The sequence below is a fragment of the Piliocolobus tephrosceles genome, chromosome 9 (assembly GCF_002776525.5).
Source record: "Piliocolobus tephrosceles isolate RC106 chromosome 9, ASM277652v3, whole genome shotgun sequence".
In the NCBI taxonomy this organism is placed as follows: Eukaryota; Metazoa; Chordata; class Mammalia; order Primates; family Cercopithecidae; genus Piliocolobus; species Piliocolobus tephrosceles.
Window position 1 is genome coordinate 69,910,188 of NC_045442.1, and position 14,211 is coordinate 69,924,398.

Consider the following 14,211-nt stretch of genomic DNA (forward strand, 5'->3'; position numbering starts at 1 on the left):
TTGAGACGGAGTCTTGCTCTGTCGCCTGGGCTGGAGTGCAGTGGCCGGATCTCAGCTCACTGCAAGCTCCGCCTCCTGGGTTTACGCCATTCTCCTGCCTCAGCCTCCGGAGTAGCTGGGACTACAGGCGCCCGCCACCTCGCCCGGCTACTTTTTTTTTGTATTTTTAGTAGAGACGGGGTTTCACCGTGTTAGCCAGGATGGTCTCGATCTCCTGACCTCGTGATCCGGCCTCCCAAAGTGCTGGGATTACAGGCTTGAGCCACCGCGCCCGGCCGAACTTTTTTTTTTTTTTTTTTTTGAGATGGAGTCTTGCTCTGTCGCCCAGGCTGCAGTGCAGTGGCGTGATCTTGGCTCACTGCAAGCTCCGCAGCTGAACTATTTTGAAGGTTAGTCTCTTTTGGTACAAAGTGACATCCTAAAAAAATTCTAGGAAGAAAAAAAGTCTAATGTGGGGCAGTTGTGGAAGTAAAGTCATGCAAATTGTTTGAGGTTAGAGAATCAATTGTCATGGTATCAAAAATAAACTGGCTTTGTTCTTGCTCCTGTTTGGCAGATCCACTTCCCTGATGCTCCAGGTGGAATATTGCATGAGTATGTTTCTTCCCAGCAAGTAGAATTCCCCTCACTGTCAGTGTGGCTCACTGCCATTTTCAGCTATTTCTGATTCAAGGCTAGTTTTATTTACACCCTCAACAGATGTTCATGGGAAGCATTATTCATGAACAATACACTATCTCTAATAAATTTAATAGATGTGCCCCAAATCAGTGCCTATCTCCAGTTAATAGTCTTGTCACATCCTACTCTAACTTGTTCTCACTGGAATGGGTGAATTAAGATTTTTAAAATTATTCTGCTAAAGAGAAGACAGGGAACTTACAAACTTAAATGTTTTTTTCTACCCTTTCTGTCTTTCCCCATCACCCACAACCTAATGCTCACAACAATTACCCTGATTCTGCAGTTCATCCAAGTCCATGAAGCGGCTAGGATGAGGGTTAAACCCTTTCGCTGCCTCTAATTCTTTCTCCCGTTTTCTTCGAAGTTCCTGTTCCTGTGCCCTCCTGGCCACCTCTTCCTGCAATTCATCCAGTTCACTTTTAGAAGATACCTCCTCACCTGTAATAAAAGCAAGGGAGAAGTCACTACATTTCCATTACCAAGACTAAGTACTTGCTGAATTTTTAACCACTGCAATACTTTCCCTTTGGAATTCTTGCTTTCAATTTGGAGTTTATTTATTTATTTTTTTGAGACGGAGTCTGTGTTGCGCAGGCTGGAGTGCAATGGCGCCATCTCGGCTCACTGTAACATCTGCTTCCCGGGTTCAAGTGATTCTTCTGCCTCAGCTTCCTGAGTAGCTGGGACTACAGGCACGTGTCACCAAGCCCAGCTAATTTTTGTATTTTTAGTAGAGACAGGGTTTGACCATGTTGGTCAGTCTGGTCTCGAACTCCTGGCCTCATGATCCACCTGCCTCGGCCTGCCAAAGTGCTGGGATTACATACAGGTGTGAGCCACTGCGCCAGGCCCAATTTGGAGCTTTTATTTTGGATAATGCTTCCCATAATCAGATTCAGGATGGCACTTGGGCCAGGAATAATAATAATAATAATAACAACAGGCCGGGCACAGTGACTCATGCCTGTAATCCCAGTACTTTGGGAGGCCAAGGTGGGAGGATCACCTGAGGTCAGGAGTTCGAGACCAGTCTGGCCAACATGGTGAAACCGTGTCTCTACTAAAAATACAAAAATTAGCCAGGCTTGGTGGCAGGTGCCTGTAATCCCAGCTACTCAGGAGGCTGAGGCAGGAGAATCACTTGAACCCGGGACGTGGAGGTTGCAGTGAGCCAAGATCATGCCATTGCACTCCAGTCTGGGGGACAAGACCAAGACTTCATCTCAAAATAATAATAACAATAATAATAATAACAACAACAACATTTATTGAGTGCTTCACAACAATGGTATTACACTGAACATTTGCTCAGCGCTTACTATGTGCCAGAAATAGTTTTAAGCACATTTACATGTATTATTTCATTTAATCATAACAACAACTTACGAGGTAGATACTATTACCCCCATTTTAGGAATGAGGAAACTGAGTCACAAAGAGGATAAATAATTTGCCCAAGGTAAAACAAATGGGAAATAATGAAGCTAAATTAAAGTCAAGTAGGTTAAATTCATAATCATGCTTTAATCATTAGAGAACACTTTCTACCAAGTGTTGTCACTGACTGACTGGGGAGCTTCAAGCATGTCATTTTCCCACCCTTAATTTCCACCACCTCTTTGAATTTGTAAAATGTCCACAGCAGTAAAAGTCCAATTTTATAAACCTTTCTAGATGGATCTAAATAGATCTAGAAGGATGTCCATAATAAATTAAGTGAAAAATTGAGTGAGAGAAAAACATGTATAGTATGACTTCATCTTACTTTTTAAAAATGGTGCTTACCTATATATGTACATAAACTTATCTATGTACTTGTGTAAGCATAGAAAAAGACAGAAAGATATATACCACAATGGTAACAGTGGTTCCTTCAATTTCAGGAGGCAAAGGGCAGCTTATGGAATTACTGGACTTGATTTACCTCTGTAGTTTTTTAAAAGAGTATGCAAAGTTACCATATAAGAATGTTTGCTTTGTGTCTTAATAAAATGGTTAGATCAAATTGTGGGGCATAAATAGGGCTTGTTATACAAAGAGGATGGTGGGATGATATGGTGTGTGAAGAATCTTGTCATAACTCCTTGCTAATTATCTTTTACCAATTGAAGAATGCTGTTGGTGAATTCTATCCAACTAGTCCAGAATTGAGGACTATTCAGGAGATCATGAGACTCAGTCTTTAGTGCAATAAAAAAAATCCTGGCTATCTGAAGAAAAGGGAGAATAGTCTCATGCATGATTCACAAGTTTCCCAAAACGATGTTATTCAACATGAAATGAATTAAAATATGGGGAATAAACCAAATGTATAATTACAATGGGCAGCCCAAATTTCTTCCACGTGTCTCTTAACTGTAACTTACTGGAGCACGGGATTCCAAAGATGTCTGCCTTTATAGGCATTGTTCTGCTCTGCCAGATGTCTGTAACCTTTAGTATACATACCTAAAAGAGTTCATGCCTTTTTATTACTGCTGCTGCAGGCCTTTCTTCCTGCTACCTCTAAGAATTGTCAGTAACTATCAAGAGAATTGGTAGTAAGACTAAGATATTTAGCCATGGGTAAGGATAAATTTGAATTGCTTATTTCCAAGTTTTGCAAATAGCCACATATGTACCCCTTTGGTATGTCAATTCATAATACTAAACAATAAGAAATCCATTTTCCAAGAGGCTGTCACTAATCCAAGGAAAGCCCTAGGATTTATTCTTCTGAAAAATGGGGATGTTATTAACACTGTTCACCATATTTCTGTCCCTTCTTGCTCCCACAAGGGCTCCCTCCAACTAGAAAGAAATATTCAAGCAGGCTGTGATGGAGAACAAAAAAAAGATAAATCCAAAGATGGAGCAACTGAAATGACTCTACATTTACATTCTGATGGAATACTCAAACTGTAACTATCCTTTTTTTTTTTTGAAATGGAGTCTCACTCTGTCGCCCAGGCTGGAGTGCAGTGGCACGATCTCAGCTCGCTGCAACCTCCACCTCCCAGGTTCAAGCAATTCTCCTGCCTCAGCCTCCCAAGCAGTTGGGACTACAGGTGCACACCAGCAAGCCCCGTTAATTTTTTGTATTTTAGTAGAGATGGCGTCTCACTGTGTTGCCCAGGCTGGTCACGAACTCATGAGCTCAGGCCATCTGCCTGCCTCGGCTTCCCAAAGTGCTGGGATTACAGGTGTGAGCTACCGCACCCGGCCTGTAACTGTCCTCTAATTTCAAATGTACTCAGGTAAGTCTGGTCCCCAGACAAAACTGCTGGTCAAATCCAGTCTTCAAATCCAGTGTCCTTCTGCTTACCTGAGAAAGGCTGACTCTTTGTCCAGCCACCCATGGATGCTGTGGAGTCCACCTCCAGGATGCTACTACTGTGCGACTTTGGGATATGACGCCAGGAAGGAACCAACCCAGCTGATCTCTTAGCACTTGGATCCCTTCAAAAGAGAACCCAGAGTCTAGTGAAAGCATGAAAGCAGGTTACAGTAACATTCCTAGGACTAAATCTCTCAAAAAAAAAAAAAAAAAAAAACACATCAAACTGACATAATTAGAGCTTCTGCTAAACTACTTCTAAAAAATTGAAATATCCACTCATTCTCCTATCTAATCTCATCTCACCTCATTCACATCTTGTGCATCTAGCACAGTATCTGGTACATAATACATATTCAAAATCTGTTGAATGTATTAATGAACATATTGGTTTCATATCTATTTCCTTCTTTCTTACTAAACCTTTGTAGCATCTTCTCATAAGTAAAACTGAACAGGATCCTGTGAACAGGAAAGAACATTGAGGGAGTATGAACATGTGGTTATCACCTTTCATCCCTTTCAAAGCAGCTCTACTATTAGAAAAATTGCCTTGGCTGGGTGCAGTGGCTCACGCCTGTAATCCCTGCACTTTGGGAGGCCAAGGCGGGCAGATCATGAGGTCAAGAGATCAAGACCATCCTGGCCAACATGGTGAAACCCTATCTCTACTAAAAACACAAAAATTAGCTGGACATGGTGGCACACGCCTGTAGTCCCAGCTACTAGGGAGGCTGAGGCAGGAGAATCGCTTGAACCCAGGAGGTTGCAGTGAACCGAGATCGCAGCACTGCACTCCAGCCTGGTGACACAGAGAGAGACTCCATCTCAAAAGAAAAAAGAAAGAAAAAAGAAAAATTGCCTCTGTGGCAACTCAGTAAAAATAATGTATGGAGATTTGAAATTTATAAAGAAAACTGAGCCCTATGGGCAGGGTGCAATGAGTGCTAATAAACTGTCATCATTATTATGAATACTATTAGCATCATAAAACACAGAGTCCCAGTGACCCAAAAACAAATCAAAATAAAAACTATCCCACCATACTGGGTGTGGTGATTCACACCTATAATCCCAGTACTCTGGGAGGCTGAGGTGGATAAATCACTTGAGCCCAGGAGTGAAAGATAAGCCTGGGCAAAATGATGAAACCCCACCGATACCAAAAAAAAAAAGCAATGACAACAACAAAACACTATCCCAAAACAACATTAGGGTTTCTTCTCTGATTTTAGGATTACATAAGTTTTAATTCACTAATCCATTCTTTTTGAGATGGAGTTTCACTCGTCACCCAGGCTGGAGTGCAGTGGTGCAATCTTGCCTCACTGCAAACTCTGCCTCCCGGGTTCAAGCGATTCTCCTGCCTCAGCCTCCAGAGTAGCTGGGACTAGAGGTGCACGCCATCATGCCCAGCTAATTTTTGTATTTTTAGTAGAGACAGGGTTTCACCATGTTGGCCAAGATGTTCTCAATCTCCTGACCTTGTGATCCACCCACCTCAGCCTCCCAAAGTGCTGGGATTACAGGCATGAGCCACCATGCAGTGGCCTACTAATCCATTCTTCTTTTTTTTTTTTAGATGGAGTTTCACTCTGTTGCCCAGGCTGGAGTGCAATGGTACAATCTCGGCTCACTGCAACCACACCTCCCAGGTTCAAGCAATTCTCCTGCCTCAGCCTCCCGAGTAGCTGGGATTACAGGTGCCCACCACCACGCCAGGCTAATTTTTGTGTGTGTGTATCTTTAGTAGACACGGGGTTTCACTATGTTGGCCAGGTTGGTCTCGAACTTCTGACCTCATGATCCACCCACCTCAGCCTCCCAAAGTGCTGGAATTACAGGTGTGAGCTACCGCGGCCAGCCTAGTCCATTCTTTTCTTTTTTTTTTTTTTTTGAGATAGAGTCTTGTTCTGTCGCCTAGGCTGGAGTTGCCATGGCACGAGCTCGGCTCATTACCACCTTCATCTCCTGGATTCAAGTGATTCTCCTGCCTCAGCCTCCCAAGTAATGGGGATTACAGGCGCCCGCCAGCATGCCTGGCTAATTTTTTTTTTTTTTTTAGTGGAGACGGGGTTTCACCATGTTGGCCAGGCTGGTCTCAAACTCCTGACCTCAAATGATTCACCCACCTTGGCCTCCCAAAGTGCTGGGATTACAGGCGTGAGCCAACATGCCTGGCCTAATCTGTTCTTTAATACATTTTTTTACTGCATATATTTAAGGTATACAACATGATGTTATGAGATACATAGAGACAGTAAAATGGTTACTATAATTGAAGGAAATTAACATATCCATCATCTCATATAGTCACTCATTTTTTTTTTGTTTTTGTAGCAAGAGGAGTTAAAATCTACTCATTTACCATGAATCTCATATGCAGTGCAATTTTATTAATTGTAGTCCTCATGTTTTACATTAGATCCCTAGACTTGTTTATCCTACATATCTGAAAAATATGGAAATCTTCACAAATTTTTGTGTCACCTTTGAGCAGGGGCCATGCTAATCTTCTCTGTATCATTCCAATTTTAGTATATGTGCTACCAAAGCAAGCACTAAACAATTATTTCATTATCCTTAGCAAACTAAGACAGGAACAGAAAACCAAATACGGCATATTGTCACTTATAAGTGGCAGCTACATGATGAGAACACATGGACACACAGAGGGGAACAACAGACACGGGCCTGTCAGAGGGTGGAGGGTGGGAGGAATGAGAGGATCAGGAAAAACAATTAATGGGTACTAGCTTAATATGTGGATAACAAAATGATCTGTACAACGAACTCCTATGACACAAGTTTATCATAACAAACCTGCACATATACCCCCTGAACTTAAATTTTTTAAAATTATTTTATACATGATAACTGTACTTCAAAGTACTTCAAAGGTAACTGTACATAGAAAGTTCTCTCCTTTCTCAAGTGCCTTTGTTCTTCCAGCAGAGGGTGCTGTTGCTATAGGAAGTTGATAGAGCACATAGTAGCCAAGGCGTCCCTCCACTTGTCTAAGCCTTGCCTGAAAGCCCCAAGTAGGTGGCTCACATTGCTGCAAGGGACAGTGTCACAACTCTTCAAAGGTCAAACAATACCTGTAGACATTTGAGCTCTCAGGCAGGGCTGCATCCAGGCTGACGGGGCTGCTGCTGTTCCTCTCACTGCTTTCATAGCCGGATTCCATTCGCTGGATTAGTCGGGGGTGCTGCTCTAAAAGGTGAGAGCCTGGCCGTGCTGGGCCCCAGCGCTTGTACTGGGTGCTTGGTCCACCAAATTTAATGTCATAAGAAGGTGGCTTGCTTGGTTCATCTGGTATAAATTCTTTAGCTATCCCAATCAAAAGACAGGTATGGAAAACAAGTTAGATTTAGCATTTGCCTAAATTCAAGACCTAACTAACTCCCCCCTCTGGCTACTTATTCACTGAACTCATATCCTTAAAACACCCAACATCAGAGTAAAAATGCCGCTTGCCAGATGTACCAAAAAACCCAGGTTTTAAAAAGATACAAATCAACTTTATTCAAAAGCCCAATTCTTCCCTTATCTCCTCACCTGAATCCTCAGAAAAGGGGCTAAGCTGGGTATAGCCACAGTGCTTCCTTTTGTCCTTACTAAAGATACTGTCAATATTCAGAGATTCTCGTTTTGGTCTCCATGTTGGACGATACTTGCTGGAAGAACTGGATTTTGACTCACTGCTGGTACTCTCTATTTCCCAGTCACGAGAGTGTAAAGGTAGGGTCTTAGAAGGTTTTTTGTCAGGCTGGTCTCCTCCCCTGCCCCCACAGTGGAAGCCTACATTGGTCTGAGAAGCCAGGGATGGTCTGTTATGGATCATATTGCTGACTGTCTCTTTAAAATCCCTCAGCCTGTTGGTGCTGCTGGATGGTTTGGAGGCATTTCTAGGAGCCTGCTTCTCTTTCAGTGTTTCTCCTAAAAGCACAAAGAATGAAAGAAATATCGATGTTTACAGTGATCGTGGATACTAAACCCCAGTGTCGAAAAAGAAAAGAAAAGCCCTTTGAGCAGAAAGGAGAAGCCAACAGTCTGGAGCATGACAGAAGTTTGATAGAGTGAATGAAGGAGAAAGAGAAGCAGTGCACAGGGGCTTGCCTTCACTGTGGTATCCTGAGACCTGGGGCTCATCGCCTTTCCTCCTAACCCGACCAGAGCTCCTCTTGCGCTCTATCAGTGACCCTTTCTTGGATGTGTGTTTCTGATTACATTCACTATCAGTCAGGTGTCCTGAAAAAACAAGGAAATTGGGGTAAGCTGGTATCTGAGACTAACCTCCATCCTCCTGAGAACCTACCTAATCTCCCTTTGGGAGTGCCACAAATTTAGAGTACCCATGGAACAGAAGCTGTAGGGCATAGGCTATCTGATTTCAGTGTAGGAACCTCCCAGTAGATAAATGCAGATAAGGGCCGGGTGCAGTGACTCACACCTATAATTCCAGCACTTTGGGAGGCTAAGGCGCGCAGATCAGTTGAGGCCAGGAGCTCGAGACCAGCCTGGCCAACATGGCAAAACCCTGTCTCTACTAAAAATACAAAAATTAGTCGGGCATGGTGGCATGTGCCTATAGTCCCAGCTACTGAGAGGCTGAGGCATTAGAATCACTTGAACCCAGGAGGTTGCAGTGAGCCGAGATCACGCCACTGCACTCCAGCCTGGAGCCTGGACAACAGAGCAAGACTCTGCTTAAAAAAAAAAAAAAAAGGATAAATGCAGAGAAGCTGGGAGCATCCAAATTTACAATGTCTTGAACAATGACCAATCTCAATCCCACTCATAATCTTCCCCAGTGACCCAGAAGGTCTAATGACATGTTTCTAGGTAACTTTTTAAAGGCAAAAGTTTTAAAGATTATATAAAAATGTCAGGTAGCCATATACTTTCACTCTCATAAATTGAAGACAGAGTTTTCCTTTTATTTATTTAGCAACACGTATCAAATAAAGTCTGATTTTCAGTACATCTGGTATTATCCTATATACTCCAGACTTTGCCCACAAGAGCTCTGATTGTATATGGCTTTAAGACCAGTTCTAAGCTTCCCTTAATTGTAGATTATTTAAAAGACACTTCAACTTTGATTAATTCTCATTCCTATCCCCAACCCATGCTTCATGAAACTTGGCTTTATCCAGAGATTACACGTCACAGTTCCTTAATACTAATCACTGGGAAAACCAGGAGAGCTGGGCTCTTTTATGTAACTTGCCCAGCTTCATGCCCATAGTATGCAAATACATGAGCATGATTTGATGACAGCAAAGGTCAGATTCTAAAGGATATAAGCAAATAAAGTGCTGGAAGCCAGAGATGAATTAAGCAGGTAAAATAATTTTGAAGATACGCTTAGAAAAAAAAAAAAAACCCTAGGTCAAATGCATGGAGAGCTAACAAAAATTTGTTTTCACATGACAGTATATGAAAATCCTTATACATATTCAGGTATCACCAGTGTAGTGATATGGATAAATATTTTCAATCAGTTGCCCCTTGGAATCTTGTATTGCTTTTATTTGGTCCTTTTCTACCTCTGTGCCCACAAGAAAGATTTAAGAGAGGAGGAAATGACTTGGAGCAATTAAGTCCTTTTTTTTTTTTTTTGAGATGGAGTCTAGCTCTGTCGTCCAGGCTGGAGTGCAGTGGCATGATCTTGGCTCACTGCAAGCTCCGCCTTCCGGGTTCACACCATTCTCCTGCCTCAGCCTCCTGAGTAGCTGGGACTATAGGTGCCTGCCACCACGCCCGGCTAATTTTTTCTATTTTTTTTTAGTAGAGACGGGGTTTCACCATGTTAGCCAGGATGGTCTCAATCTGACCTCGTGATCTGCCCTCCTTAGCCTCCCAAAGTGCTGGGATTACAGGCGTGAGCCACTGTACCCGGCCGCAACTAAGTCTTACAAATTGTTAAACCAATGGGCATGTTCTCCATTCCTCACACCCTCCCTGTCAAAACCCCTAAACCATTAACACAAATCTGCCTCCACTGGAAAATATGCTTAGTTTATCCTGTGGCTTGGCTTCTCCCTGGTTCACATATTCAAAAAGTAGGTCTAAAAAACTCACACCTGACACAATCAATGCAGTAGTCATCAAAAGAAAGCCACCACAAGTCTGACCAAACCTCTAGGTCCAACTACCAATTTACAAGAAATATAGGACACAGAAACATGTTAAAGTATACCATAGGAATAAAATCAGCAAAATTCAGAATGTGGGAAATCTATAGGACAAAATACTTAGTTCTAGCAATAAATTGCAAGGAAAAAAATAGAGGAAAAAACATTATATTAAAAGAAACGCAAAGGACTTATCAACTCATCACAATGCACAGACCTCATTTAGATGCTGAGTCAAACACATAAACCATGAAAATATTATGATACTTGTAAGTGGATATTTGAACACTCATTGGTTACCTAGCAGTTTTAAGAAATTATCATTACTATTTTTAAGTGTTATAATGCTACATTTAAAAAGTGATTTCTTATGTTTGAGCAAACATAAGAAATATTTATGGAAAATGTGATAAAATGCCTGGGATGTGCTTCAAAATAATCCAGGAGTGGGTAAAGGTACAGGTAAAACTAGATTGGCTGTCAGTTATAATTATTGAAACTAAGTGATGAATACATGAATGGGCAGTACACTATTCTATATAGCTTTGAATATCTTTGAAATTCTTGATATTAAAAAAAAAAAAACAAAGCTCCCACAGCTTATAAACCACCAATCTCAAACAATGAGCTCACGAATTCCCACAGTCCCTAAGAATATGGACACTGTTCTATGCCTTAGGTATTCTATCTCCCAGAATAAACTTTTCATCTCAGCAGTCATTCACTGTTCTTGCCTGTATTGATTTCTTCCTCTGATATGGGTATACTCTCCTACAGATAAACAAAACAATGCAAGAATATTCTCCACATGGAACTCACAATAACAAATAGATTATCTTTCATTCTTTTGCTTCTCTATCCTTCAGGAAGCTTAGCAAGCTGACATGCAGTTGTCCCTCACCAATCCCATAAATAGGCCCCTTCTATCAAAGCTCTTCACTTAGGCCAAAGCCTGGCATGAGAACATGATGATATGCAAGATCACAGGGGCTTAATGGGATACCATGGGAATCAAGAGGATAGGAGGAGAAAGGTAGACTTGAGAATAATCACATCAATAATCACATTACAATCGTCTTTACTGACATGCTGCTATTGACAGGAGTATGTGCAATGGAGCATCATGGTTCATTCAAAACTGTGTTGCTTCTTTGTATCCCATTCAATTGCCCAAATTCTGTGCCATTCTGCCTTTGCATAACAAACATTTCTGACTTGCCCCAGTTTCTTTTTCTTCTTTTTTGAGTCTCACTCTGTCGCCCAGGCTGGAGTGCAGTGGCGTGATCCCAGCTCACCGCAAGCTTCGCCTCCTGGGTTCAGGCCATTCTCTTGCCTCAGCCTCATGGGTAGCTAGGACTACAGGTGCCTGCCACCATGCCCAACTAATTTTTTTTTTTTTTGTATTTTTAGTAAAGACGTGGTTTCTTTTCTTTTCTTTTTTTTTTTTTTTTGACAGGGAGTCTCGCTCTGTCACCTGGGCTGGAGTGCAGTGGTGTGATCTCCGCTCACTGCAGGCTCCACCTCCCAGGTTCACGTCATTCTCCTGCTTCAGCCTCCTGAGTAGCTGGGACTACAGGCACCCACCACCACGGCCGGCTAATTTTTTTGTATTTTTAGTAGAGACGGGGTTTCACCATGTTAGCCAGGATGGTCTCGATCTCCTGACCTCATGATCCGCCTGCCTCGGCCTCCCAAAGTGCTGGGATTACAGGCTTGAGCCACCGTGCCCAGCCAGAGACGGGGTTTTACTGTGTGTTAGCCAGGATGGTCTCGATCTCCTTACCTCGTGATCCGCCCACCTTGGCCTCCCAAAGTGCTGGGATTACAGGCGTGAGCCACCATGCCCAGCCTCCCAGTTTCTTTTTCTTAGGAGATCTATGCAGGAATTGATTCAGGCAAGCAGGACCCTCTGTATAAGTCCCTACCTGTGTCCCGACTGCTCTGAGACATGGAATCATTCTCCACATTATAGATGACTGTCCCCTGAGAATCAGAAGAGAAGTGACTGACCACAGACTCATGGTGGGAATGTTTGTAGGGATAGCTCTCCGTTGAGGAATCTGTTCGAGTGTCACTTGAGATGGAGGGCTCCCTCCCTGAGGGAACGAGGAAACACATATGCAAAAGTGAGGAAACAGAACAGTAACAGAGAAAAGGAAAAGAGATGGACACAACAAAGCTCCATAAGGCAAGAACTTCCTAGACACAAGTGTGAGAAGGATATGCTATACCATCGAGCCATTCTTCACAACACTCAACTTCCAGATCACCCAGACACATGTAAAATTCCTCCTATCCCTGTCCCTACCTTGCTGAAACTCTCATTTTGCCTGCCACTGTGAAAAACTGTGAGGGTTTTACAAAGTCTATCAGGGAAAAAACTGAAGTAATGAAAAAGTTGTGAAAAGTAGGATATATTTAGATGGACAGTCCCAGGACAACCTGTCATACATAGTCAGTTGTTCTCCTATCCCATAATCTTTCTCCCATACTCCCAAGAACGCCACTTAAATTTTTTGAATGGATATTAGATGCATTTTTAATGTCTCTGAGAAATTATTGGGGCTGTTACTTATATGAAATACATTAGTATAAATTAGTTCAATCAGACTGCTTCCCTCTGAATAGATAGCTGAGATAAGTATAATAGGACAAATGGGTATTTGATTGAAGGGAGAAGAGGTAGAACAGGTCTGGGTGGGGTATGAGAGGTGGAAGAAAGCACCAGGTACCAAGCAGGAGGGAGGTACAAAGGGGAGAAAGAAAGATGTCAAAGTCAAGCATCTCTTTCAAAATTATATTAAGGGCCAGTACCAGATCTAGAAGAGTAAAATAATATTTCTTCCTCCTTTTCAGAAATCAAGCCAAAACTATTAGGTTATACCTCAAATATATTATAAGATTCTGTGGGCTACCCTAGAACTTTAGCCATCAAGCTGAAAATTGTTTTTACAGAAAGTCATTACTTAAGTTCTAAACAACTAACTTAGAAGTGAACAACTGATTCATAAGCAGACAAATATCACTACTGGACATGGAATTCTTCCCTCCACCGCCAAGACAGAGTCTTGCTATTTTGCCCAGGCTAGGCTCAAACTCCAGGTTCAAGTGATCCTCCCACCTCAGCCTCCCAAATAGCTAGGATAACAGGCATGCATCACCCTGCCCAGCTACACATTTGCAATTTTAAAACAAAAATATCTCATGCCACTGTTAAATTGCTTATAAAAATCAGCCATCCTCACCAATATTAGAAAGCTAACTATTGAGCCTTGCAAACTTAATATCTCAGTCTAAATAAACATAATTTCCTTTTCACTTCTGAGTTGAGGCCAAGTGATTTAAGCAACACTCTTTTGACAACTGAAGGAAATAAAGGCTGGCACAAGTTAGGCTTCAGCACAGATTGGCACTTGTTTCTTACCTCTAATGGATCCTCTTTCTCCAAGCTAGGTTATGTGCTAAGGACATAATTAAGTATGAGTCCCAACTGTTTGATCGCATAGGGTGAGAAGAGAAGAGAGGTAAAGAGCCAGGCTGCTCACCTGAATCTTCACTGTCGTAGCATGTCCTGCTGTATGACTGGAACTCAGCTTGGGGAGGCAGGTCCTGGGTGGATACTGGGGTACCCTGGGGATCTGCATAAAGCAGTAGCAGGGGCTGATAATGCCCCTTGATGCATTTGGTCACCACATCCTTCCATTTGGGCCCAATCTGAACCAGAAACAACCAAAAGAACATGACAATTATACTTCATATCCACAATTCACAACCTATCTTCCTGTTCTATATTTCTAAAGAAAATAAAAGAGATGGCCGGGCGCGGTGGCTCAAGCCTGTAATCCCAGCACTTTGGGAGGCCGAGACGGGCGGATCACGAGGTCAGGAGATCGAGACCATCCTGGCGAACACTGTGAAACCCCGTCTCTACTAAAAAATACAAAAAACTAGCCAGGCGAGGTGGCAGGCGCCTGTAGTCCCAGCTACTCGGGAGGCTGAGGCAGGAGAATGGCGTAAACCCGGGAGGCGGAGCTTGCAGTGAGCTGAGATCCGGCCACTGCACTCCAG

General features: G+C 42.6%; 1 protein-coding gene and 1 non-coding gene across 2 annotated transcripts in view; both read right to left on the reverse strand.

The window, feature by feature from the left end:
- USP54 (ubiquitin specific peptidase 54) overlaps positions 1-14,211 on the reverse strand; it is a 121,486-nt gene that overhangs the window by 20,547 nt on the left and 86,728 nt on the right. The window contains exons 11-17 of the mRNA XM_023204950.3: positions 13,689-13,857; positions 12,069-12,239; positions 8,123-8,254; positions 7,562-7,942; positions 7,102-7,333; positions 3,989-4,122; positions 955-1,122 (exon numbers count right to left, since the gene is read on the reverse strand). Of these exons, the coding sequence (XP_023060718.1) occupies positions 955-1,122; positions 3,989-4,122; positions 7,102-7,333; positions 7,562-7,942; positions 8,123-8,254; positions 12,069-12,239; positions 13,689-13,857 (1,387 nt within the window). The remainder of the gene's footprint in view (positions 1-954; positions 1,123-3,988; positions 4,123-7,101; positions 7,334-7,561; positions 7,943-8,122; positions 8,255-12,068; positions 12,240-13,688; positions 13,858-14,211) is intronic.
- LOC111538006 lies at positions 6,456-6,562 on the reverse strand. Its single transcript, XR_002730183.1, has one exon. It is a non-coding gene; the product is annotated as a U6 spliceosomal RNA (small nuclear RNA).